Raw genomic sequence first — 27,627 nt, 5'->3', positions numbered from 1 at the left:
TCACGTTGTGCAACCGTTCCCAAGTTCTATTGAGTTGGCGTTGATGATATATGCACATTTGCCAAAGTGTGGTATAAACACTGCAATGACTTCATTTGTCCCCCCCAACACACACACACATATACACACACACTTTCTCTGGACCCCCAAGGCTTTCCACCACTGTAATAGAAGACAATATAGTGTTTCCAGATGATCTAAGCCAACGTCTCATATCTGGTGAATGTTGCAGAATGGACTTTTTCAAACATTGTCACTAGTTCATTACCAGACAATAGAGTCCACACATGGTTAAACTGCAGTTCAATCTCTTTGTTCCGTCTTTGGGATGAAACAACGCTATGTTATCACAAAGCTTTCTAGGCTTTCCTTTCTTTTTTTATGCAACTCTTTTGAGTATCATGTCAAGTCATAAGCCGATATTATACTGTCACAAAGACTACTTGACATTGTCTGTGAACAACCAAGTAACCCAAACCTCTCTCCCTCCCTTCATCCATCCAGTCCTTCATCTCACCCTCCATCAAGACCCCGGATCAGATAAAAGCATTAAAACGACATAACAATACATGAAAAAACATATTGTTCTCTTAATCTCTTTATTTGTCTGATTATTCTCTCCATACCTCTCTATCCCCCCTCCAGGACTGTCCCCAGATCCTGCCCTCTACCCAGATTTACATCCCTGTGGGTGTGACCAAGCCAATCACCCTGGCCGCCCGCAACCTGCCCCAGCCCCAGTCTGGCCAGAGGAACTACGAGTGTGTGTTCCACGTGCAGGGAGAGGAGCATAGCGTCACCGCACTGCGCTTCAACAGTACCAGCATCCAGTGTCAGAAGACCTCGGTGAGTTAACACTCTCTCATGATTTTGTTCCGGCCCAGCACTAACACAACACATTCAATAAAGCAAAGACTAGCCAATTAGATAGAGTTTCAGAAGACCTTGGTGAGTTAATTATCTTTCATGGTTTTGTTCCGGCCCAGCACAAACACAACGCATTCAAAAAAGCAAAGACTAGCCAATTAGATCGAGTTCCAGAAGACCTTGGGGAGTTAACACTCTGATACACTTATGACTGGTGCAGGTTTTCGTTCCAGCCCATCACTAACACACCTGATGTAATTAACCAAATGCTTGCTGATAGGTTTCATTACCAGTGCTCATGACTAGAAGGAATTTGGTCAGTGTTTCTATTTTCCCAGCAGTAACACACCTGTTTTTTGACCAGTGGTCATGTCTAGGGAGTTTGGCCAGAGTTTAGTTTGTAGGCATGCGGAGAATAAGCGTGAGCACAAGTAGAGGGCCTGCTGAAGGGTGTGTTGGAAGGATATTTGGGTTGTTTGGTGTGCACATGCATGGGCCCATCTGTCAGTTAGAGGATTAGAGTTGCAAATGAGGAAATGTGTGTGTGTGTGTGTGTGTGTGTGTGGGGGGGGTGGGTGTGTGTGTGTGTGTGTGTGTGTGTGTGTGTGTGTGTGTGTGTGTGTGTGTGTGTGTGTGTGTGTGTGTGTGTGTGTGTGTGTGTGTGTGTGTGTGTGTGTGTGTGTGTGTGTGTGTGTGTGTGTGTGTGTGTGTGTGTGTGTGTGTGATAAGTGGTGCTGCGATTCACTGAGGCTGAAAATGTGGCGAGGAAGCCTGTCATCTCTGAAGCTCTCTCTCTGTCTCTCTTTCTGTCTCTCTCTTTCTGTCTCTCTCTCTCTTGCTGTCTCTCTCTCTCTTGCTGTCTCTCTCTCTCTTTCTGCTCTCTCTCTTTCTGTCTCTCTCTTTCTGTCTGTCTGTCTGTCTGTCTGTCTGTCTGTCTGTCTGTCTGTCTGTCTGTCTGTCTGTCTGTCTGTCTGTCTGTCTGTCTGTCTGTCTGTCTGTCTGTCTGTCTGTCTGTCTGTCTGTCTGTCTGTCTGTCAATTTCAATTTAAGAGTCTTTATTGTTATGGGAAACACATGTTTATGTTGCCAAAACAAGTGAAATAGATAATAAATTATACAAAAAAAAGAACAGTAAACATTACACTCACAAAAGTTCTGAAAGAATAAAGACATTTCAAGTTTCATATTATGTGCAAATAAAGTACAGAAGGGGAAATAAATAAGTATAAATATGGGTTGCTTTTACAATGGTGTATGTTCTTCATTGGTTGCACTTTTTCTTGTGGCAATAGGTCACAAAACTTGTTGCTGTGATGGCACACTGTGGTATTTCACCCAATTGATATGGGAGTTTATCAAAATTTGATTTTTTTCCCAAATTATTTGTGGGTCTGTGTAATCTGAGGGAAATATGTGTCTCTAAGATGATCATACATTTGCCAGGAGGTTAGGACATACAGCTCAGTTTCCACCTCATTTTGTGGGAAGTGTGCACATAGCCTGTATTTTCTTGAGAGCCAGGTACAAAAGGATATGCTCAGTCTGTACATAGTCGAAGATTTCCTTAATTTTGGGTCAGTCACAGTGGCCAGGTATTCTGGCACTGTGTACTCTCTATTTAGGGTCAAATAGCATTCTAGTTTGCTCAGTTTTTTTGTAAATTATTTCTAATGTGTCAAGTAATTATCTTTTTGTTTTCTCATGATTTGGTTGGGTCTAATTGTGTTGCTGTCCTGGTGCTCTGTGGGGTCTGTTTGTGTTTGTGAACAGAGCCCCAGGACCATCTTGCTTAGGGGGCTCTTCTCCAGCTTAATTTCTCTGTAGGTGATGGCTTTGTTATGGAATGTTTGGGAATCACTTCCTTTTAGATGGTTGTAGAATTTAACATCTCTTTTCTGGATTTTGATAATTAGCAGGTATTGGCCTAATTCTGCTCTGCATGTGTTATTTGGAATTTTTTTGATATTTTTGCAGAATTCTGCATGCAGTCACAATTTGGTGTTTGTACCAAAACTGAGCAGACCCAGTTTTATAACTGATTCAAGTATTTTTAGGCAGATCCTAATTGGTATGTTGAATTTTATGGTTCTTTTGATGGCATTGAAGGCCCTTCTTGCCTTGTCTCTCAGATCGTTCATAGCTTTGTGGAAGTTACCTGTGGCGCTGATCTTTAGGCCGAGGTATGTATAGTTTTGTGTGTGCTTTAAGGCAACAATGTCTAGATGGAATTTGCATTCGTGGTCCTGGCAACTGGACATTTTTTGGAACACCATTATTTTTTATTTACTGTCAGGGCCCAGGTCTGACAAATCTGTGCAGAAGATCTAGGTGCTGCTGTAGGCCCTCCTTGGTTGGGAACAAAAGCACCAGGTCATCAGTAGACATTTGACTTCAGATTCTAGTAGGGTGAGGCCAAGGGCTGCAGACTGTTCTAGTGCCCTCGAGAATTCGTTGATATATTTGTTGAAGAGGTTGTGGCTTAAGCTGCATCCCTGTCTCACCCCCTGGCCCTGTGGAATGAAATGTGTGGGGGTTTTTTGCCAATTTTAACCGTACACGTGTTGTTTGTGTACATGGATTTTATAATGTTGTTTGTTTTTCCCCCAACACCACTTTCCATCAATTTGTATAGCAGGCACTCATTCCAAATTGTGTCAAACTTTTTTGAAATCAACAAAGCATGAGAAGACTTAGCCTTTGTTTTGGTTTGTTTGTTTGTCAATTAGGGTGTGCATGGTGAATATGTGGTCTGTCGTACTGTAATTTGGTAAAAAGCCAATTTGACATTTGCTCAGTACATTGTTTTCGCTGAGGAAATGTACGAGTCTGCTGTTAATGATAATGCTGAGGATTTTTCCAAGGTTGTTGTTGACGCATATCCCACGGTAGTTATTGGGGTCAAATTTGTCTCCACTTTTGTGGATTGGGGTGATCAGTCCTTGGTTCCAAATATTGGGGATGATGTTAAATAGTTTAAGTATAGCTAATTGTAATTTGTGGTCTGTATATTTTATCATTTAATTTGGGATACCATCAACCCCACAGGCCTTTTTGGGTTGGAGGGTTTGTATTTTGTCCTGTAGTTCATTCAATGTAATTGGAGAATCCAGTGGATTCTTGTCGTCTTTGATAGTTAATTCTAAGATTTGAATTTGATCATGTTTATGTTTTTGCTGTTTGTTCTTTTTTAATAGAGCTCTCTCTCTTTGTCTGTCTCCGTCCTCTCTCATCTTCTATTCTCCTTCTCTTTTAACCTCCTCCCACCCTCTTTTGTCTGTCTCATTGGGAGAGGTTGGGGCATAGGCAGGGTGCTAGGCTGGTTGTCCTCACTAGGGGGACAAGGGGGAGACGTGTGTCTCACCAACTATGACCTCCATGAAATATTTATTCCTATTTGGATTAGCCGTGTCACACCTGTCTGTATATCCTGTCAAATGGTGCCCCCCCCATACTTGAAACTTCAGCCATGTTCCTATTCCCACCCTGGTCATGGGATCTTATCCCAGAGGGCGACCCAAACCAACGCGGTGGCTGCAGGAGATGCAGACGGAGCGACCTACTGGTTAGACTTAGAAGGCGAGCACATCATCCACCGCTTCCGAGCATATTACTCGCCAATGTCCAATCTCTAGACAACAAGGTGGAAGAAATTAGGGCACGAGTTGCCTTCCAGAGAGACATCAGAGATTGTAACATTCTCTGTTTCACGGAAACATGGCTCACTTGGGATATGTTGTCAGAGTTTGTACAGCCACCCGGTTTCTTCATGCATTGTGCCAACCGAAACAAACATCTTTCTGGTACATGCATGCCTCCAACTCAGTCATCAAGTTTGCAGACAACTCTAGAGTGGTTGGCTTGATTACCAACAATGACGAGACGGCCTACAGGGAGGAGTTGAGGGCCCTCGGAGTGTTGTTTCAGGAAAATAACTTCCCACTCAATTTCAACAAAACAAAAGAGATGATCTTGGACTTCAGGAAACAGCAGAGGGAGCATCCCCCCATCCACATTGACAGGACAGTAGTGGAGAAGGTGGAAAGTTTTAAGTTCCTTGGCGTACACATCACGGACAAACTGAAACGGTCCACCCACACAGACAGCATGGTGATGGAGGCGCAACAGCCTCTTCAACCTCAGGAGGCTGAAGAAATGTGGCTTGTCACCTAAAACACTCACAAACTTTTACAGATGCCCAATCGAGAGCATCCTGTCGGGCTGTGTCACCGCCTGGTACGGCAACTGCTCCGCCCACAACCGCAAGGCTCTCCAGAGGGTAGTGTGGTCTGCACAACGCATCACCGGGGGCAAACTACCTGCCCTCCAGGACATCTACAGCCCCCAATGCCACTGGAAGGCCAAAAAGATCATCAAGGACAACAACCACACGAGCCACTGCCTGTTCATCCCGCTATCATGCAGAAGGTGAGGTCAGTACAGGTGCATCAAAGCTGGGACCGGGAGACTGAAAAAACAGCTTCTATCTCATGGCCATCAGACTGTTAAACAGCCATAACTAACATAAAGTGACTGCTGCCAACATACAGACCCAAATCTCTGGCCACTTTAATAAATGTAATGAATGGATTTAATAAAGTTTTGTATTTATTTAACCTTTATTTAACTAGGCAAGTCAGTTAAACTTCTTTGGTGCAGCAACTTCCGGTGAAATTGTAGAGCACCAAATTCAAATTACAGAAATAGTAATAATAAACATTCATGAAAAAACAAGTGTTATAGATCAATTAAAAGATGAACTTCTTGTTAATCCAGCCGCTTTGTTAGATTTCAAAAAGGTTTTACGGCGAAAGCATAATGTGATTATCTGAGGACAGCGCCCCGCACACGAAAGCATACAAACATTTTCCAACCAAGCAGATGAGTCACGAAAGTCAGAAATAGCAATCAAATTAATCAGTTACCTTTGAAGAGCTTCATCTGGTTGCAATCAGAAGGGTCCCAGTTACATAATAAATGGTAGTTTTGTTCGATTAAGTCCCTCTTTATATCCCAAAAACTAAGTTTTGTTGGCGCGTTTTGTTCAGTAATCCACTGGCTCGAAGGCGGTCAAAACATGCAGACGAATACATCCTAATAGTACCAGTAAAGTTCGTCGAAACATGTCAAACGATGTTTATAACTAATCCTCAGGGTGTCAATTATCTAAATAATCGATAATATTTCAACCGGACAATAGCGTATTCAATAGAAAGGAAAAAGAACGAAGGACACACACACAGTCACGCACGCAAACCAGTACTGCATGCTTCCCCAGTCCCCTAACCAAAAGGTATTTTTCTTCGTCATTTTTCAGAAAACAATTCTGAAACGATGTCTAAAGACTGTTGACATCTAGTGGAAGCCATAGTAACTGCAATCGGGGCCCTAACCAATTACATAGTCAATTGGTCATTCAATCGAAAACCACTCACATCAAAAGAAATCCCACTTCCTGGATGGATTTTCCACTGGTTTTTGCCTGCCATATCAGTTCTGTTACACTCACAGACATTATTTTAACAGTTCTAGAAACGACAGAGTGTTTTCTATCCAATTGTACCAAGTATATACATATCCTAGCTTCTGGGCCTGAGTAACAGGCAGTTTACTTTGGGCACGTCATTCATCCGAATTTCCGAATACTGGCCCCTGTCACTAAAAAGTTAAGAACAAATTCTTATTTACAATGATGGCCTAGGAACAGTGGGTTAACTGCCTTGTTTGGGGCAGAACGACAGATTTTTACCTTGTCAGCTCGGGGATTCGATCTAGCAACCTTTCGGTTAATGGCCCAACGCTCTAACCACTAGGCTACCTGCCGTCACTAGTCACTTTAAATAATGCCACTTTAATAATGTCTACGTATCCTACATTACTCATCTCATATGTATATACTGTATTCTATACCATCTACTGGATCTTGCCTATGCCGCACGGCCATCGCTCATCCATATATTTATATGTACATATTCTTATTCATCCCTTTACATTTGTGTGTATAAGGTAGTCATGGTGAATTTGTTAGATTACTTGTTAGATATTACTGCACTGTCGGAACTAGAAGCACAAGCATTTCGCCTCACGCGCATTAACATCTGCTAACCATGTGACCAATAAAATTTGATTTGATTTGATGTTGCAAATGAAAAGCACGACAACAACCCGGAACGCCTTCAAAGAATCTAACTTATTAGCTTCGAACAACTACATATGCATGTCAATACACGCTACAGCTACACGATAGAGACATGTAGCCGTATGTTCATTCAGTATGCTGAACACATGTACACATAGCAGGTAACATGTCCAACAGGACCGCGAGCTTTGCCACATTGCCCATATGATTAGCATTTAGCAATGCTTGTGTATTTGACAGTTAGTGTAGCTCCTCCTAGCGTAGCATTAGCACTCAAATGCTAGGCTGTTTCAATCGACAGCTACTCATTAGCGCCCACGCACAGCAGCAACCCCCAGTGTTTCTGAAGGGAGTCTAATTAGCCAGTGACAGTGCTGTCTCTCCAAGGAGGGCTCTTCATTGACTGTTTGTTTACTGTAGCAGCCAGCGCTAATCAGCAGCAGCTGACTCAGGCAAGGCTAAAGCAGTATTTCTCCACATGAGGGCTGAAGGGAAGATGTGCTAGTAGGCTAATCAGCAGTTAGCTGTTAGAAAATTGACTCGTTTTGACTGCTGACTGGTGTTGTTATGTTAGTGTGTGTGGAATGAGAAGATTTTGCGATGTCCAGCTGATCAGTAGAGTAAACGTGCAGATGTTAAGTTGAGTTTAGCCCATAGAGTTAACCTATGAGTTTAGCCTATAGACCTAACTTATGTGTTTAGCCCATATACTTAACCTATGAGTTTAGCCCATAGACTTAACCTATGAGTTTAACCCATAGAGTTCAAATCAAATATAATTTTATTTGTCACATGTGCCGAATACAACAGGTTTAGACCTTACAGTGAAATACTTACAATCCCTTAACTAACAATTCAGTTTTAAGAAAATACCCCCCCAAAAAATTACAGATAAGAATAACAAATAATTAAAGAGCAGCAGTAAATAACAATAGCGAGGCTATATACAAGGGGTATCGGTACAGAGTCAATTTGCGGGGGCGTCGGTGTCGAGGTAATTGAGATAATATGTACATGTAGGTAGAGTTATTAAAGTGACTATGCATAGATAATAACAGAGAGTAGGAGCAGTGTAGAGGGGGGGGGGGTACTGGGGGGTACGCACTACCCTCTGTAGTGCCTTGCGGTTGGAGGCCATGCAGTTGCCATACCAGGCAATGATGTAACCCGTCAGGATCCTCTCGATGGTGCAGCTGTAAAACCTTGTGGAGGATCTGAGGACCCATGCCAAATCTTTTCAGTCTCCTGAGGGGGAATAGGTTTTGTTGTGCCCTCTTCACGACTGTTTTGGTGTGCTTGGACCATGTTAGTTTGTTGGTGATGTGGACGCCAAGGAACTTGAAGCTCTCAACCTGCTCCACTACAGCCCAGTCGATGAGAATGGGGGCATGCTCGGTCCTTTTTTTCCTGTAGTCCACAATCATCTCCTTTGTCTTGGTCATGTTGAGGGAGAAGTTGTTAATCTGGCACCACACGATCAGGTCTCTAACCTCCTCCCTATAGGCTGTCTCATTTTTGTCGGTGATCAAGCCTAACACTGTTGTGTCATCAGCAAACTTAATGATGGTGTTGGAGTCGTGCCTGGTTGTGCAGTCATGAGTGAACAGGGAGTACAGGAGGGGACTGAGAACACACCCCTGAGGGGCCCCCGTGTTGAGGATCAGTGTGGCGGATGTGTTGTTACCTACCCTTACCACCTGGGTGCGGCCTGTCAGGAAGTCCAGGATCCAGTTGCCCATAGACTTAACCTAGGAGTTTATCCAATAGTGTTAACCTATGATTTTAGCCCATAGAGTTAACCAAATAGGAGTTTAGCCCATAGAGTTAACCTGATAGGAGTTTAGCCCATAGAGTCAACCTAATAGGAGTTTAGCCCATAGAGTAAATCTAATAGGAGTTTAGCCCATAGAGTCAATCTAATAGGAGTTTAGCACATAGAGTCAATCTAATAGGAGTTTAGCCCATAGAGTCAACCTAATAGGAGTTTAGCCCATAGAGTTAACCTAATAGGAGTTTAGCCCATAGAGTTAACCTAATCGGAGTTTAGCCCATGATTCTGGACAGAAGGATTGTGTTTTGGAGCAAGGGAGAAGAGAAGTGAATGGTATGCAAGGAATGACCAGGATCTCAAGGATGTGTGCATCAGTAAAGTAAAGAAGACACTTCTCCTCTCTTCGGTCTGAAGGAGTCATATTATCAGCATGGCTCCTATCTGTGGTCCGAGTGATGGATACTGTTCCCTTGTACACTGACCCTTTTGCATAGTCACAGGAAGCGGTCAATGCACGCTGAAGATAAATAATGACGTGATAGGATGATATCTATACTTGCCTCGTACAGTATTGGCTGTTGGTATCTGGTTATGGGGTTATGTATCTGTCCTTTGGCGCTTCTATGTCTATCACTCCAGTGTTAATTTGCTGTAATTACTGTAATTACTTCGCTACTAGGGCCTATTTATTGCCTTACCTCGTCATGCCATTTGCACACACATAGACTTTCTTTTTTTTCTATTGTGTTATTGACTGTATGCTTGTTTATTCCGTGTGTAACGCTGTGTTGTTGTTTGTGTTGCACTGCTTTGCTTTATCTTGGCCAGGTCGCAGTTGTAAATGAGAAGTTGTTCTCAACTAGCTTACCTGGTTAAATAAAGGTGAAATAAATAAAAAAATATATATATTTATATATTTAAAAAAATATGTTAGGTTTGCTGGTCATTGTTCTGACTAAATATTCCCTTGCTCCTCGGTGAAACAGATATATTGTCCATTGAAGATTGATCCATTACTTTATATTTCACAATACTTTGAGGACTTTGTGGAGCAGTTTAGTGGCTTAACCATCCCAGACATTGACACAGTTCAGTATTCCAGCCCACAGTCCAGTGTTCCAGCCCTTTTGCTTGTGTGCAAATACAGTCAATATTGCTGTACATTCCCCAGAGAGGGATAGAAGGAGAGGCGAGAAAGAGGGATGGAAAGTCAGGAAAAACTAACAGGGGGAGGGAGGGGGGGGACAAACTAATCTGGTTTGGAGGTGGATCTTCGTGTGTGTGTGTGTGTGTGTGTGTGTGTGTGTGTGTGTGTGTGTGTGTACACACACACACCGTGAAAAGGGGGAAGCAGGGCAAGAAAATGAGACTAACAGAGGAGTCGGCGATAGATGGAGAGGAGGACATGGAGGGAAGAAGGATAGGGAAAGAGATGGGGTAAGCATATGGTGAGAAGGGTGGGTAGAGGGAGTAGGGGAGGGAGAGAAGGGGAGAGGAGAAGGGTGGGTAGAAGGAGTAGGGGGAGTAGGGGAGGGAGAGGGTAGAGGGAGTAGGGGAGGGAGAGAAGGGTGGGTAGAGGGAGTAGGGGAGAGAGAGGAGGGTGGATAGAGGGAGTAGGGGAGAGAGAGGAGGGTGGATAGAGGGAGTAAGGGAGGGAGAGAAGGGTGGGGAGAGAAGGGTGGGTAGAGGGAGAGGAGGGTGGATAGAGGGAGTAGGGGAGAGAGAGGAGGGTGGATAGAGGGAGTAGGGGAGGGAGAGAAGGGTGGGTAGAGGGAGAGAAGGGTGGGTAGAGGGGGAGGGAGAGAAGGGTGGGTAGGTAGAGGGAGTAGGAGAGGGGGAGAATGGTGGGTAGAGGGAGAGAGGGGTGGGTAGGTAGAGGGAGTAGGGGAGGGAGAAAAGGGTGGGTAGAGGGAGTAGGGGAGGGAGAGAAGGTTAGGTAGAGGGGGGAGAAGGGTGGGTTGAGGAGGAAGAGAAGGGTGGGTAGAGGGAGACAAGGGTGGGTAGAGGGAGTAGGGGAGGGAGAGAAGGGTGGGTAGAGGGAGAGAAGGGTGGGTAGAGGGAGAGAAGGGTGGGTAGAGGGAGAGAAGGGTGGGTAGAGGGAGTAGGGGAGAGAGAGGAGGGTGGATAGAGGGAGTAGGGGAGAGAGAGGAGGGTGGATAGAGGGAGTAGGGGAGGGAGAGAAGGGTGGGTAGAGGGAGAGAAGGGTGGGTAGAGGGAGAGAAGGGTGGGTAGAGGGAGTAGGGGAGGGAGAGAAGGGTGGGTAGAAGGGGAGGGAGAGAAGGGGGGTAGAAGGGGAGGGAGAGAAGGGTGGGTAGAGGGAGTAGGGGAGGAAGAGAATGGTGGGTAGAGGGAGTAGAGGAGGGGGAGAGAGTAGGGGAGTGAGAGAATGGTGGGTAGAGGGAGTAGGGGAGGAAGAGAAGGGTGGGTAGAGGGAGTAGGGGAGGAAGATAAGGGTGGGTAGAGGGAGTAGGGGAGTGAGAGAAGGGTGTGTAGAGAGAAAGGGTGGGTAGAAGGGGAGAGGGAGTAGGGGAGGAAGAGAAGGGTGGGTAGAGGGAGTAGAGGATGGGGAGAGAGTAGGGGAGTGAGAGAATGGTGGGTAGAGGGAGTAGAGGAGTGAGAGAGAGAGGGTGGACAGAGGAGGGATAGACAGGTGGGTAGAGGGACACAAGGGTGTGTAGAGGGAGTGGGGGAGGGAGAAAAGGGTGGGTAGAGGAAGAGAAGGGTGGGTGGGTAGGTAGAGGGAGTAGGGGAGGGAGAGAAGGGTGGGTAGAGGGAGTAGGGGAGAGAGAGAAGGGTGGGTAGAGGGAGTAGGGGAGGGAGAAAATGGTGGGTAGAGGGAGTGGGGGAGGGAGAAAAGGGTGGGTAGAGGAAGAGAAGGGTGGGTGGGTAGGTAGAGGGAGTAGGGAAAGGTGGAGGGAGAGAAGGGTGGGTAGGTAGAGGGAGTAGGGGAGGGAGAGAATGGTGGGTAGAGGGAGAGACGGGTGGGTAGGTAGAGGGAGTAGGGGAGGAAGAGAAGGGTGGGTAGAGAGTAGGGGAGGGAGAGAAGGGTGGGTAAAGGGAGAGAAGGGTGGGTAGAGGTAATAGGAGAGGGAGAGAAGGGTAGGGAGAGGGGGAGAATGGTGGGTAGAGGGAGAGAAGGGTGGGTAGAGAGTAAGGGAGGGAGAGAAGGGTGGGTAGTGAGAGAAAGGTGGGTAGGTAGAGGGAGTAGGAGAGGGGGAGAATGGTGGGTAGAGGGAGAGAGGGGTGGGTAGGTAGAGGGAGTAGGGGAGGGAGAAAAGGGTGGGTAGAGGGAGTAGGGGAGGGAGAGAAGGTTAGGTAGAGGTGGAGAAGGGTGGGTTGAGGAGGAAGAGAAGGGTGGGTAGAGGGAGACAAGGGTGGGTAGAGGGAGTAGGGGAGGGAGAGAAGGGTGGGTAGAGGGAGAGAAGGGTGGGTAGGTAGAGGGAGTAGAGGAGGGGGGAGAATGGTGGGTAGAGGGAGAGAGGGGTGGGTAGGTAGAGGGAGTAGAGGAAGGGGAGAATGGTGGGTAGAGGGAGAGAAGGGTGGGTAGGTAGAGGGAGTAGAGGAGGGGGGAGAATGGTGGGTAGAGGGAGAGAGGGGTGGGTAGGTAGAGGGAGTAGAGGAGGGGGAGAATGGTGGGTAGAGGGAGAGAAGGGTGGGTACGTAGAGGGAGTAGAGGAGGGGGAGAATGGTGGGTAGAGGGAGAGAGGGGTGGGTAGGTAGAGGGAGTAGGGGAGGGAGAAAAGGGTAGGTAGAGGGAGTAGAGGAGGGAGAGAAGGCTGGGTAGAGAGAAAGTGGAGAGAAGGGTGGGTAGAAAGGGTGGGTAGAGGGAGAGAAGGGTGGGTAGAGGGAGAGGAGGGTGGATAGAGGGAGTAGGGGAGAGAGAGGAGGGTGGATAGAGGGAGTAGGGGGAGGGAGAGAAGGGTGGGTAGAGGGAGAGAAGGGTGGGTAGAGGGGGAGGGAGAGAAGGGTGGGTAGGTAGAGGGAGTAGGAGAGGGGGAGAATGGTGGGTAGAGGGAGAGAGGGGTGGGTAGGTAGAGGGAGTAGGGGAGGGAGAAAAGGGTGGGTAGAGGGAGTAGGGGAGGGAGAGAAGGTTAGGTAGAGGGGGAGAAGGGTGGGTTGAGGAGGAACGAGAAGGGTGGGTAGAGGGAGACAAGGGTGGGTAGAGGGAGTAGGGGAGGGAGAGAAGGGTGGGTAGAGGGAGAGAAGGGTGGGTAGGTAGAGGGAGTAGAGGAGGGGGAGAATGGTGGGTAGAGGGAGAGAGGGGTGGGTAGGTAGAGGGAGTAGAGGAGGGGGAGAATGGTGGGTAGAGGGAGAGAAGGGTGGGTAGGTAGAGGGAGTAGAGGAGGGGGAGAATGGTGGGTAGAGGGAGAGAGGGGTGGGTAGGTAGAGGGAGTAGAGGAGGGGGGAGAATGGTGGGTAGAGGGAGAGAAGGGTGGGTAGGTAGAGGGAGTAGAGGAGGGGGAGAATGGTGGGTAGAGGGAGAGAGGGGTGGGTAGGTAGAGGGAGTAGGGGAGGGGGAGAATGGTGGGTAGAGGGAGAGAGGGGTGGGTAGGTAGAGGGAGTAGGGGAGGGAGAAAAGGGTAGGTAGAGGGAGTAGAGGAGGGAGAGAAGGCTGGGTAGAGAGAGAAGGGTGGGTAAAGGGAGAGAAGGGTGGGTAGAGGGAGAGAAGGGTGGGTAGAGGGAGAGAAGGGTGGGTAGAGGGAGAGAAGGGTGGGTGGAGAGAGAAAGGTGGGTAGGTAGAGGGAGTAGGAGAGGGGGAGAATGGTGGGTAGAGGGAGAGAGGGGTGGGTAGGTAGAGGGAGTAGGGGAGGGGGAGAATGGTGGGTAGAGGGAGAGAGGGGTGGGTAGGTAGAGGGAGTAGGGGAGGGAGAAAAGGGTGGGTAGAGGGAGTAGGGGAGGGAGAGAAGGTTAGGTAGAAGGGGAGAAGGGTGGGTTGAGGAGGAAGAGAAGGGTGGGTAGGTAGAGGGAGTAGAGGAGGGAGAGAAGGCTGGGTAGAGAGAGAAGGGTGGGTAGAGAGAGAAGGGTGGGTAGAGGGAGAGAAGGGTGGGTGGAGAGAGGAGAGGGAGAGAAGGGTGGATAGAGGGAGGAGAAGGAGACAAGGGTGGATAGAGGGAGAGAAGCGAGGGTAGAGAGAGTTGGGAGGGTAGAGGGAGTAGGGGAGGAAGAGAAGGGTAGGTAGATATAGTAGGGGAGGGAGAGAAGGGTGGTGTGAGAGAAAGGTGGGGAGAGGGAGTAGGGGAGTGAGGCAAGGGTGGATAGAGGGAGTAAGGGAGTGTAGAGTGAAAGAAGGGTGTATAGAGGTAGGGAGATGAGGGTGGATAGTGGGAGAAGGGGATGGAGTGAAGGATGGGTAGATGAGGGAGATAAGGGTGGGTAGAGGGAGATAATTTGTATTTATTTAAACTTTATTTAACTAAGAACAAATTCTTATTTATATTGACGGCCTACCGGGGAACAGTGGGTTAAGTGCTTTGTTCAGGGGCAGAATGACATATTTGTAACTTGTCAGCTCTGGGATTCGATCCAGCAACCTTTCGGTTACTGGCCCAACACTCTAACCACCTGCAGCCCCCAAGGGACAGAAGGTGGGTAGAGGGAGTGGAGGGAGAGAAGGGTGGGTAGAGGGAGTAGTGGATGGAAAGAAGGGTGGGTAGAGGGAGGAGGGGATGGAGAGAAGGGTGAGTAGAGGAAGGAGAGATCAGCAGAAAGCAAAGATCCAAAAAGATTGCATAGAGAGAGGGACACACAGCAAATGTGATAGTTAGAGGTGGAGAGAGAGAGAGTTTGGAAGACAGGAGGAGGAGACAGCTGAGACTCGTTCCACTTTCTTCTCTAGATGGAAATGAGAGAAGGATGAGGAGAATAATGAGGAGAGGAGAGCGGTTGAGAGCTGAAGGCTTCCATATGCACCACACAGTGCACCTCACTGAAAGCAATGACCCATTAACCAGACAGAGGATATAAGGAGGTCTCAATGTATTGCTTTCTGACGGGACGTCGTTAAATCTTTGAGCAGTTTCCCAAAACCATTGTTGCAAGTTTCACTTTAGATGGTTTTTTTTGCCCTTCTGCATCACTTTACACAGATCTCCGCTAAACATAGCATCAATATGTTTATCTGTCTCTCTTATCTGCCTGTGTGTTTTCACTCGTGTGCCTGTGCCCTCAATACATATGCATATCCTTTTAAGTATATACATTTATTTTTTGTTTAATTAATTTGCACCAAAGAAAACAAGTGAAAGACAACACTACAGATATAAACAAATCCAAAAGACGGTGTGCAGGTTTGATGGAAACCCAAAGATTTAAACTCAGCAAAAAAAGAAACGTCCTCTCACTGTCAACTGCGTTTATTTTCAGCAATCTTAACATGTGTAAACATTTGTATGAACATAACAAGATGCAACAACTGAGACATAAACTGAACAAGTTCCACAAACATGTGACAAACAGAAATGGAATAATGTTTCCCTGAACAAAGGGGGGGTCAAAATCAAAAGAACAGTCAGTATCTGGTGTGGCCACCAGCTGCATTAAGTACTGCAGTGCATCTCCATCTCATGGACTGTACCAGATTTGCCAGTTCTTGCTGTGAGATGTTATCCCACTCTTCCACCAAGGCACCTGCAAGTTCCCGACATTTCTTGGGAGAATGGCCCTAGCCCTCACCCTCCGATCCAACAGGTCCCAGACGTGCTCAATGGGATTGAGATCCGGGCTCTTCGCTGGCCATGGCAGAACAGTAACATTCCTGTCTTGCAGGAAATCACACACAGAACGAGCAGTATGGCTGGTGGCATTGTCATGCTGGAGGGTCATGTCAGGATGAGCCTGCAGGAAGGGTACCACATGAGGGAGGAGGATGTCTTCCCTGTAGCGCACAGCGTTGAGATTGCCTGCAATGACAACAAGCTCAGTCCGATGATGCTGTGACACACCACCCCAGACCATGATGGACCCTCCACCTCAAAAATTATCCCGCTCCAGAGTACAGGCCTCGGTGTAACGCTCATTCCTTCGACGATAAACACGAATCCCATGTTGAGACAAAACTGCGACTTTTCAGTGAAGACCACTTTTTGCCAGTCCTGTGTGGTCCAGCGACGGTGGGTTTATGCCCACAGGCGACATTGTTGCCAGTGATGTCTGGTGAGGACCTGCCTTACAACAGGTCTACAAGCCCTCAGTCCTGCCTTTCTCAGCCTATTGCGGAGAGTCTGAGCACTGATGGAGGGATTGTGCATTCCTGGTGTAACTTGGGCAGTTGTTGTTGCCATCCTGTACCTGTCCCGCAGGTGTGATGTTCAGATGTACTGATCCTGTGCAGGTGTTGTTACACGTGGTTTGCCACTATGAGGACGATCAGCTGTCCGTCCTGTCTCCTTGTAGCGCTGTCTTAAGCGTCTCACAGTACGGACATAGCAATTTATTGCCCTGGCCACATCTGCAGTCCTCATGCCTTCTTGCAGCATGCCTAAGGCACGTTCACGCAGATGAGCAGGGACCCTGGGCATCTTTCTTTTGGTGTTTTTCAGAGTCAGTAGAAAGGCCTCTTTAGTGTCCTAAGTTTTCATAACTGTGACCTTAATTGCCTACCGTCTGTAAACTGTTAGTGTCTTAACGACCGTTCCACAGGTGCATGATGGTGCGTTGAACAAGCATGGGAAACAGTGTTTAAACCCTTTACAATGAAGATCTGTGAAGTTATTTTTATTTTTACAAATTATCTTTGAAAGACAGGGTCCTGAAAAAGGGAGTTTATATAAAAAACACACCACATAAAACTATATACAATAAAAAAGGTTTTTTTAAAACAAAACCTACTAATTATAAATGTATCAATTAATTGATCAGTAATCACAAATTGTTTATTTTATTTGTTTTGTTTAAATGTGTGTGCATGTGAGTGCATTGGTTCATCAGGCTCCTCCCTCCCTTGATGGGTGAGGCGGTACACCGTTCTCACACGCTGTCCTGTCTTAATAAGAATTAATTGCTTGCTGGCTATCAACATATGGCAGCTTCTCCACCTCTGTCCCACTCTCCCCCCCCCTCTCTGCATCACAACCTAGGCCTATACGCACAAATGTGTGCATGGTTTGGACTTCTATACTATTCATATGGCAGCAGTTTTCCTAATTTTCCTCGAGACAGAAGTTTTTCCCCTTCCTCTGTGTATTTTTATCAATAATAAATGTGGTGGCTGTACGATAAGCTCCTAACTTGCTCCGGCCCTGTTCCAATCCTGTTATGCTAGCCAGATTAGCCCAGACAGTCATGTTATGAGCTGGGACTAATTCCATAATGCCTGACCCCACACTAATCCTTGGGCATATTACCACTTGATCCTTGATTAGGCCTTCATATTTGGACTATGTTTATGTGTGTGTTTGGGAGTGTGTGCTCGCGCGCATGTGTTTCTTTAGGTGCGTTTATCAAGGTCAATGCAACGGTCTCAATGTCAATTAGCCTATATCTTTATTCTTATTATTCTGTGTGTAAAAGGTTCATCACCTTGCCAACGGCATTATCATTGTTTTTTCATCACGTTGTTTATCAATAACTTAATTCTTACATCTAGACGTTGCGCTAGCGGAACACCTGCTCCAATATCCAATGATGGGCGTGGCGCGAAATACAAATTCCTCTAAAAATCCGAAAACTTAAATTTTTCAAACATATGACTATTTTACAGCATTTTAAAGACAAGACTCTCGTTAATCTAACCACACTGTCCGATTTCAAAAAGGCTTTACAGCGAAAGCAAAACATTAGATTATGTCAGCAGAGTACCCAGCCAGAAATAATCAGACACCCATTTTTCAAGCTAGCATATAATGTCACAAAAAACAAAACCACAGCTAAATGCAGCACTAACCTTTGATGATCTTCATCAGATGACAACCCTAGGACATTATGTTATACAATGCATGCATGTTTTGTTCAATCAAGTTCATATTTATATCAAAAAACAGCTTTTTTACATTAGCATGTGACGTTCAGAACTAGCATACCCCCCGCAAACCTCCGGTGAATTTACTAAATTACTCACGATAAACGTTCACAAAAAACATAAAAAATATTTTAAGAATTATAGATACAGAACTCCTCTATGCACTCGATATGTCCGATTTTAAAATAGCTTTTTTCGGAGAAAGCACATTTTGCAATATTCTCAGTAGATAGCCCAGCCATCACGGCTAGCCATTTAGACACCGACCAAGTTTAGCCCTGACCAAACTCCGATTTACTATTACAAAAGTTTGATTACCTTTCTTGTCTTCGTCAGAATGCACTCCCAGGACTGCTACTTCAATAACAAATGTTGGTTTGGTCCAAAATAATCCATCGTTATATCCAAATAGCGGCGTTTTGTTCGTGCGTTCTAGACACTATCCGAAATGGTAAATCAGGGTTACGAGCATGGCGCAATTCGTGACAAAAGATTTCTAAATATTCCATTACCGTACTTCGAAGCATGTCAACCGCTGTTTAAAATCTATTTTTACGACATTTTTCTCATAGAAAAGCGATAATATTCCGACCGGGAATCTCCGTTTAGGTAAACAGACAAAGGAAAAGAAAGCATTCGGTCGACGCGGGCACGAGCCTGAGTCTCACAGTACTGTAACCAGCCACTAACCAAACGCGCTACTTTGTTTCAGCCAGAGCCTGCAAAGCCACGATTCAGCTTTTTGCCGCCTTCTGAGAGTCCATGTGAGCCGTAGGAAGTGTCACGTAACAGCAGAGATCCTTTGTAATGGATAGAGATGGCAAAGAAGGCCAAGAAATGGTCAGACAGGGTACTTCCTGTACAGAATCTTCTCAGGTTTTGGCCTGCCAAATGAGTTCTGTTATACTCACAGACACCATTCAAACATTTTTAGAAACGTTGGAGTGTTTTCTATCCAAAGCTAATAATTATATGCATATTCTAGTTTCTGGGCAGGAGTAATAATCAGATTAAATCGGGTACGTTTTTTATCCGGCTGTGAAAATACTGCCCCCTATCCATAACAGGTTAAATCATTCATCCATCTATGTGTTTGGTGTCATCTGCTTTCTCAATTAGGGTGGTTTGGTGAACCATACATGTGTGATGAGTAACCTTGCCTTATACCCTGCTTTAACAGTTTTTTTCAAGCAAAAATACAGACACTCTTTAAACGACCGAGGTTCACAGCCTGACCATCACACATGCAGCTTTTTTTGATTTCCAGTCAGTGTGCTTCAAAAAGTTTACAAAAGTAGCAGCGAGTTGGCCTCCCAAGTGGCGCAGCAGTCTAAGGCACTGCATCGCCCGGCTTGAGGAGCCACTACAGACCCGGGTACGATCCTAGGCTGTGTCACAACCGGCCGTGTTATGTTTCTGAGGATGCAGGACTCGACTTTCGCCTCTCCCGAGCCCGTTGGGTGTTGCAGTGATTAGACAAGATCATAATTGGATTGGTTGTCATGATATTGGAGATAAAAGGGGGCGAGTTTATAAAACGTTGCAACTAAGTTTAAATGATCCATGTCTCGGTAATACCTCAGGCTGTCTAATTTCAACAGTGAACAAAAATAAATAGTAAAGACATGTATTCTAACGGTAAACATGTATTACTTAATGTGGCATGAACACAACCAGTCATTGATTTTTATCTGATTGTCGAACAAATTACTTCAAAAAGTAGGCTACCTGTGCACATTCGTCCACTCCAAAATAATTCCCACCATCCAAACAATGCACTGTGCACTAGCCATTGGATAAATGAAAAGAGACCTCTGTTACAAAACACCAAAAAGTGTGATGTCATTCGGTGATTGTCATTAGGCCTCTTGTAGCCTGAATGAATTGTTGCGTCTTGTTGACAAATTTACCTTTTTTGTAAAAAGAACAGTCGAGACACCTGAAAAGGGGCTGAAATACAGGACGCAGATACAGCTGTGTCTGTCCTGAGCTCATCTGCTGAAATACAGGACACAGATACAGCTGTGTCTGTCCCGAGCTCATCTGCTGAAATACAGGACACAGATACAGCTGTGTCTGTCCCGAGCTCATCTGCTGAAATACGGGACACAGATACAGCTGTGTCTGTCCCGAGCTCATCTGCTGAAATACAGGACGCAGATACAGCTGTGTCTGTCCCGAGCTCATCTGCTGAAATACAGGACACAGATACAGCTGTGTCTGTCCCGAGCTCATCTGCTGAAATACAGGACACAGATACAGCTGTGTCTGTCCCGAGCTCATCTGCTGAAATACGGGACACAGATACAGCTGTGTCTGTCCCGAGCTCATCTGCTGAAATACAGGACACAGATACAGCTGTGTCTGTCCTGAGCTCATCTGCTGAAATACGGGACACAGATACAGCTGTGTCTGTCCTGAGCTCATCTGCTGAAATACGGGACACAGATACAGCTGTGTCTGTCCCGAGCTCATCTGCTGAAATACGGGACACAGATACAGCTGTGTCTGTCCCGAGCTCATCTGCTGAAATACGGGACACAGATACAGCTGTGTCTGTCCCGAGCTCATCTGCTGAAATACAGGACGCAGATACAGCTGTGTCTGTCCCGAGCTCATCTGCTGAAATACAGGACACAGATACAGCTGTGTCTGTCCCGAGCTCATCTGCTGAAATACAGGACACAGATACAGCTGTGTCTGTCCCGAGCTCATCTGCTGAAATACAGGACACAGATACAGCTGTGTCTGTCCCGAGCTCATCTGCTGAAATACGGGACACAGATACAGCTGTGTCTGTCCTGAGCTCATCTGCTGAAATACGGGACACAGATAGAGCTGTGTCTGTCCCGAGCTCATCTGCGTGGGAAACTATGAGGGCCCAGTTGAAACAAAGTTGTAAGTTCGCTAGCGGTCTGAATCCAGTCAATAAAATATAGCAAATTTGCTAGTGAAAGCTCAAGACAGACAGAGTGAGGCAGACAGGTGTAGTAGAGAGATGAATGCCATTGAAAGAACCTGAACCAACTGTCACTGGTTTAAACCATGACAGAGAGGTGTGGGTGTTAGTGTCATGTAAAATAAGATTTTTCATATTTACCAGTATCAGTACAAAATTGCATTTTAAACAAATAGGAGAATGGTTCGATTAGAGACCCTCCAAAGTTTGACTTTTGTTGCATTTAGGGGAGCTCATGTCTCATTCGGGGGGTCTTATCCCCCTCGGCCACCCTGTAATTCACACACTGGTTGTGGGTGCCTCAAGGGAAAAAATGGGCTGGTGTGTTAGAAATGCCTGCGCCGATTTCTGGTCTCATTCCTCCCCTGGAAAAATGGGTTGTGTGAACATCATCTGACAGTCTGGTGACTACTTACCTGTCAATGTCACCGGGTTGGTGTAGAGAAAAGAGGGGGTGGAGGTGTCCAGTTTGGGAGTATATCTGAGCACTGCACACAGGTATAGGCTAGCCTTTGGTACGTTGATATATTATTATCATTTTTTCTCCCCAATTTTGTGATATCCCATTGGTAGTTAGTCTTGTCCCATCGCTGCAACTCCAGTACGGACTCGGGAGAGGTGAAGGTCGAGAACCATGCCTCCTCCGAAACACAACACTGCCAAGCTGCACTGCTTCTTGACGCACTTGCTTCACCCAGAAGCCAGCCGCACCAATGTGTTTTAGGAAACACTGTACAACTGCCGACCGTGTCAGCGTGCATGCGCCAGGAGTCGCTAGAGCCCAATGGGACAAGGACATCCCGACTGGCCAAACCCTCCCCTAACCCAGACAAATCTGGGTCTGTAGTGACTCCACAACCATAGTCTTCTGCACCATTCAGGAGGCCGGTACATTGATATTTTAAGACTTTCGCCAGGGGTCTATTCCATTTAAATTCCAGTCCATTCAGGAAGTACACTGAAATTCCAATTCTGTCCAATGTTTTTCAATTAGGAAAATTTGGAATTGGAATATGGTTGACTTTATTAACGGTATGGAATTCAAATGGAATTGACCCCAACCCTGAAATTAGCTCCGGTACCCCTTCAACATGACTGATTATCTGGATCTGCCCGTGACCCTGCCCATTCGCTGTGCTGTCTCTACCCTCCATGCTTCTTTCTTTTTCTTTCTTTCTTTCTTTCTTTCTTTCTTTCTTTCTTTCTTTCCTTCTTTCCTTCTTTCCTTCTTTCCTTCTTTCCTTCTTTCCTTCTTTCCTTCTTTCCTTCTTTCCTTCCTTCCTTCCTTCCTTCCTTCCTAGTCTACTATTGTTCTGTTTCTGTTTCTAGTCTACTATTGTTTCTGCATCTAGTCTACTTCTGTTCTGTTTCTGTATCTAGTCTACTACTGTTCTGTTTCTGTATCTAGTCTACTACTGTTCTGTTTCTAGTCTACTTCTGTTCTGTTTCTGTATCTAGTCTACCTCTGTTCTGTTTCTGTACCTAGTCTACTACTGTTCTGTTTCTGTATCTAGTCTACTACTGTTGTGTTTCTGTATCTAGTCTACTTCTGTTCTGTTTCTGCATCTAGTCTCCTACTGTTCTGTTTCTGTATCTAGTCTGCTTCTGTTCTGTTTCTGTATCTAGTCTACGTCCTGTTCTGTATCTAGTCTACTACTGTTCTGGTTCTGTATCTAGTCTACTACTGTTCTGTTTCTGTATCTAGTCTACTACTGTTCTGTTTCTCTATCTAGTCTACTACTGTTCTGTATCTAGTCTACTACTGTTCTGTATCTGTATCTAGTCTACTACTGTTCTGTTTCTGTATCTAGTCTACTTCTGTTCTGCATCTAGTCTACTACTGTTCTGTTTCTGTATCTAGTCTACTACTGTTCTGTTTCTGTATCTAGTCTACTACTGTTCTGTTTCTGTATCTAGTCTACTACTGTTGTGTTTCTGTATCCAGTCTACTTATTTTCTGTATCTGGTCTACTACTGTTCTGTTTCTAGTCTACTACTGTTCCTTGTCTACTACTATTCCTCATCTAGTCTACTATTGATCCGTATCTAGTCTACTACTGTTCTGTATCTAGTCTACTATTGTTCCGTGTCTAGTCTACTACTGTTCTGTTTCTGCATCTAGTCTACTTCTGTTCTGTATCTAGTCTACTACTTTTTCTGTATCGCGTCTACTACTGTTCTGTTTCTGTGTCTAGTCTAATACAGTTCTGTTTCTGTATCTAGTCTAACACTCTTCTGTTTCTGCATCTAGTCTACTTCTGTTCTGCATCTAGTCTACTACTGTTCTGTATCTAGTCTACTACTGTTTCTGTATCTAGTCTACTACTGTTCTGTTTCTGTATCTAGTCTACTACTGTTTCTGTATCTAGTCTACTTCTGTTCTGTTTCTGTATCTAGTCTACTACTGTTCTGTATCTAGTCTACTACTGTTCTGTTTCTGTATCTAGTCTACTACTGTTCTGTTTCTGTATCTAGTCTACTTCTGTTCTGCATCTAGTCTACTACTGTTCTGTATCTAGTCTACTACTGTTTCTGTATCTAGTCTACTACTGTTCTGTTTCTGTATCTAGTCTACTACTGTTTCTGTATCTAGTCTACTACTGTTCTGTTTCTGTATCTAGTCTACTACTGTTCTGTATCTAGTCTACTACTGTTCTGTATCTAGTCTACTACTGTTTCTGTATGTAGTCTACTTCTGTTCTGTTTCTGTATCTAGTCTACTACTGTTTCTGTATCTAGTCTACTACTGTTCTGTTTCTGTATCTAGTCTACTACTGTTTCTGCATCTAGTCTACTTCTGTTCTGTTTCTGTATCTAGTCTACTACTGTTCTGTATCTAGTCTACTACTGTTTCTGTATCTAGTCTACTACTGTTCTGTTTCTGTATCTAGTCTACTACTGTTTCTGTATCTAGTCTACTACTGTTCTGTATCTAGTCTACTACTGTTTCTGTATCTAGTCTACTTCTGTTCTGTTTCTGTATCTAGTCTACTACTGTTTCTGTATCTAGTCTACTACTGTTCTGTTTCTGTATCTAGTCTACTACTGTTTCTGCATCTAGTCTACTTCTGTTCTGTTTCTGTATCTTGTCTCCTACTGTTCTGTTTCTGTATCTAGTCTAATACTGTTCTGTTTCTGTATCTAGTCTACTACTGTTCTGTTTCTGTATCTAGTCTACTACTGTTCTGTATCTAGTCTACTACTGTTCTGTATCTAGTCTACTACTGTTCTGTATCTAGTCTACTACTGTTCTGTTTCTGTATCTAGTCTACTACTGTTCTGTTTCTGTATCTAGTCTACTACTGTTTCTGTATCTAGTCTACTTCTGTTCTGTTTCTGTATCTAGTCTACTACTGTTCTGTTTCTGTATCTAGTCTACTACTGTTCTGTATCTAGTCTACTACTGTTCTGTATCTAGTCTACTACTGTGTTCTGTATCTAGTCTACTACTGTTCTGTTTCTGTATCTAGTCTACTAGCTGTTTCTGTATCTAGTCTACTACTGTTCTGTTTCTGTATCTAGTCTACTACTGTTTCTGTATCTAGTCTACTTCTGTTCTGTTTCTGTATCTAGTCTACTACTGTTTCTGTATCTAGTCTACTACTGTTGTGTTTCTGTATCTAGTCTACTACTGTTCTGCATCTAGTCTACTACTGTTCTGTTTCTGTATCTAGTCTACTACTGTTCTGTTTCTGTATCTAGTCTACTACTGTTCTGTTTCTGCATCTAGTCTACTACTGTTCTGTTTCTGTATCTAGTCTACAACTGTTCTGTTTCTGTATCTAGTCTACTACTGTTCTGTTTCTGTATCTAGTCTACTACTGTTCTGTTTCTGTATCTAGTCTACTACTGTTCTGTTTCTGTATCTAGTCTACTACTGTTCTGTTTCTGTATCTAGTCTACTACTGTTCTGTTTCTGTATCTAGTCTACTACTGTTCTGTATCTAGTCTACTACTGTTCTGTATCTAGTCTAATACTGTTCTGATTCTGTATCTAGTCTACTACTGTTCTGTTTCTGCATCTAGTCTACTACTGTTCTGTTTCTGTATCTAGTCTACTACTGTTCTGTTTCTGTATCTAGTCTACTACTGTTCTGTTTCTGTATCTAGTCTACTACTGTTCTGTATCTGTATCTAGTCTACTACTGTTCTGTTTCTGTATCTAGTCTACTACTGTTCTGTATCTAGTCTACTACTGTTCTGTATCTAGTCTACTACTGTTCTGTTTCTGTATCTAGTCTACTACTGTTCTGTATCTAGTCTACTACTGTTCTGTATCTAGTCTACTACTGTTCTGTATCTAGTCTACTACTGTTCTGTTTCTGCATCTAGTCTACTACTGTTGTGTTTCTGTATCTAGTCTACTACTGTTGTGTTTCTGTATCTAGTCTACTGCTGTTGTGTTTCTGTATCCAGTCTACTTATTTTCTGTATCTGGTCTACTACTGTTCTGTTTCTAGTCTACTACTGTTCCTTGTCTAGTCTACTACTATTCCTTATCTAGTCTACTATTGATCCGTATCTAGTCTACTACTGTTCTGTATCTAGTCTACTATTGTTCCGTGTCTAGTCTACTACTGTTCCGTTTCTGTATCTAGTCTACTACTGTTCTGTTTCTGTATCTAGTCTACTTCTGTTCTGTATCTAGTCTACTACTGTTCTGTTTCTAGTCTACTACTGTTCCTTGTCTAGTCTACTACTATTCCTTATCTAGTCTACTATTGATCTGTATCTAGTCTACTACTGTTCCGTATCTAGTCTACTATTGTTCTGTGTCTAGTCTACTACTGTTCCGTTTCTGTATCTAGTCTACTACTGTTCTGTTTCTGCGTCTAGTCTACTTCTGTTCTGTATCTAGTCTACTTATGTTCTGTATCTAGTCTACTACTTTTTCTGTATTGCGGCTACTACTGTTCTGTTTCTGTGTCTAGTCTAATACAGTTATTTTTCTGTATCTAGTCTACTACTGTTCTGTTTCTGTGTCTAGTCTACTTCTGTTCTGCATCTAGTCTACTTCTGTTCTGCATCTAGTCTACTACTGTTCTGTATCTAGTCTACTACTGTTCTGTATCTAGTCTACTACTGTTTCTGTATCTAGTCTACTACTGTTCTGTTTCTGTATCTAGTCTACTTCTGTTCTGTATCTAGTCTACTTCTGTTCTGTTTCTGTATCTAGTCTACTACTGTTCTGTTTCTGTATCTAGTCTAATACTGTTCTGTTTCTATATCTAGTCTACTACTGTTTTGTTTCTGTATCTAGTCTACTTCTGTTCTGCATCTAGTCTACTACTGTTCTGCATCTAGTCTACTACTGTTCTGCATCTAGTCTACTACTGTTTCTGTATCTAGTCTACTACTGTTTCTGTATCTAGTCTACTACTGTTTCTGTATCTAGTCTACTACTGTTTCTGTATCTAGTCTACTACTGTTTCTGTATCTAGTCTACTACTGTTCTGTTTCTGTATCTAGTCTAATACTGTTCTGATTCTGTATCTAGTCTACTACTGTTGTGTTTCTGTATCTAGTCTACTTCTGTTCTGCATCTAGTCTACTACTGTTCTGTTTCTGTATCTAGTCTACTACTGTTCTGTTTCTGTATCTAGTCTACTACTGTTCTGTTTCTGTATCTAGTCTACTACTGTTCTGTTTCTAGTCTACTACTGTTCTGTTTCCCTGTCTGGGCTACTACTGTTTATGTATCTACTCTTCTACTGTTCCGTATCTAGTCTTCTTCTGTTCCATATTGTCGTGTTTTTGGCTATGCCGGATTAAGTGATATGACATGCTATTCTATAAAATCCTTTCTCTGTAATTAATATTACCTGATACTGTATCTAGTCTTCTACTGTTCTGTTTCTGTGTCTAGTCTACTACTGTTTTGTTTCTGTATCTAGTCTACTACTGTTCTCTTTGCATATCTAGTCTACTACAGTTTGGTTTCTGTATCTAGTCTACTACTGTTCTGTTTTCTGTCTCTTTTCCCTCTTCTTCCTTTTCCTTTCCTATCTGCTTCTTCCTTCATTCTATCTCTGTCAGAGCAAAAGGAGGGGCAAGTGGAGCTCTCTCCCTCTGACTCCCTCACTCTATCTCTCTCACTCTCCATGGTTCTGATTTGTGTGTGTGTTTGTGTGTGCGCAAGTAGAAAAAACATTTTGACTTACACCACATGTAGAGAAACACCAATGCCATCCTCTTCTTTCAGGTTGCCTAAACAGTCTATGACTGTCATACAGTATACACTTTTAGTTTTTGTTGTCCTAGGCTACCTGGCTAAAATGCTTGCTCGCTAGCCTAACTTCCTTTCATTGGCAACACTGAGCCAGCTAGGTAACTTTCGCCTACTTACTACTTCTAGCTACATTTTGATCTTCGATCCTCTCAGGCCATGGGAACAATGCATGAATGTATGGTTGTATCAGAATCTCCATTTTAATCATTGGCCAGTACGGAGAACTAAGTAAAACCCGAAGTCCAATCCCTAGCACCATTCATGGCTAATTTAGGGAAGGGCTAATTGTAGCAAGCTAGCCACCGGAGGACAACCACACAAGGAGATGCAACAATTCAACTTGTTTCTGTCAATTACATTTTGCTTTGGTGTGAATCCAAGTCCAAACTGGCTTCCCTTGACACTTTCTTTGGTGTGCCAGGACCATTTACATATGAGCACACTTAGTTTACCTCAACGCTGATTGACTTTTGTTTTATACTTCTTTTTTTTATCAAGGGAGGCCAAATGTTCGCTGGCTTTCCTTGCATTCAATGCTACGGGCGGCAACAATGTCATACTCTTTTTGACCAGACAGCAGACACTGTTTCGCTCGCTCGGATGCGTTCTCCAGCGAGATACATTCAGCCTCTTGGAAAATTATGTAACACAGAGAGACTAATGATAAATTATTTTCTTTAATTCTTGGTCAATTTTTGGGTGAAGCCTG

General features: G+C 44.4%; 1 protein-coding gene across 4 annotated transcripts in view; it reads left to right on the top strand.

Moving 5' to 3' along the window:
* Positions 1 to 27,627, top strand: part of LOC106583586 (plexin-A1) — a 371,415-nt gene that overhangs the window by 236,282 nt on the left and 107,506 nt on the right. For all 4 annotated transcript variants that reach the window (XM_014167946.2, XM_014167944.2, XM_014167947.2 and 1 more), the window contains exon 10: positions 646 to 846. In XM_014167946.2, coding sequence (XP_014023421.1) covers positions 646 to 846 — 201 coding nt within the window. The remainder of the gene's footprint in view (positions 1 to 645; positions 847 to 27,627) is intronic.

This window comes from Salmo salar, chromosome ssa22 (assembly GCF_905237065.1).
Source record: "Salmo salar chromosome ssa22, Ssal_v3.1, whole genome shotgun sequence".
NCBI classification, from domain to species: Eukaryota; Metazoa; Chordata; class Actinopteri; order Salmoniformes; family Salmonidae; genus Salmo; species Salmo salar.
This window is presented reverse-complemented; position numbering and strand designations above follow the sequence as displayed.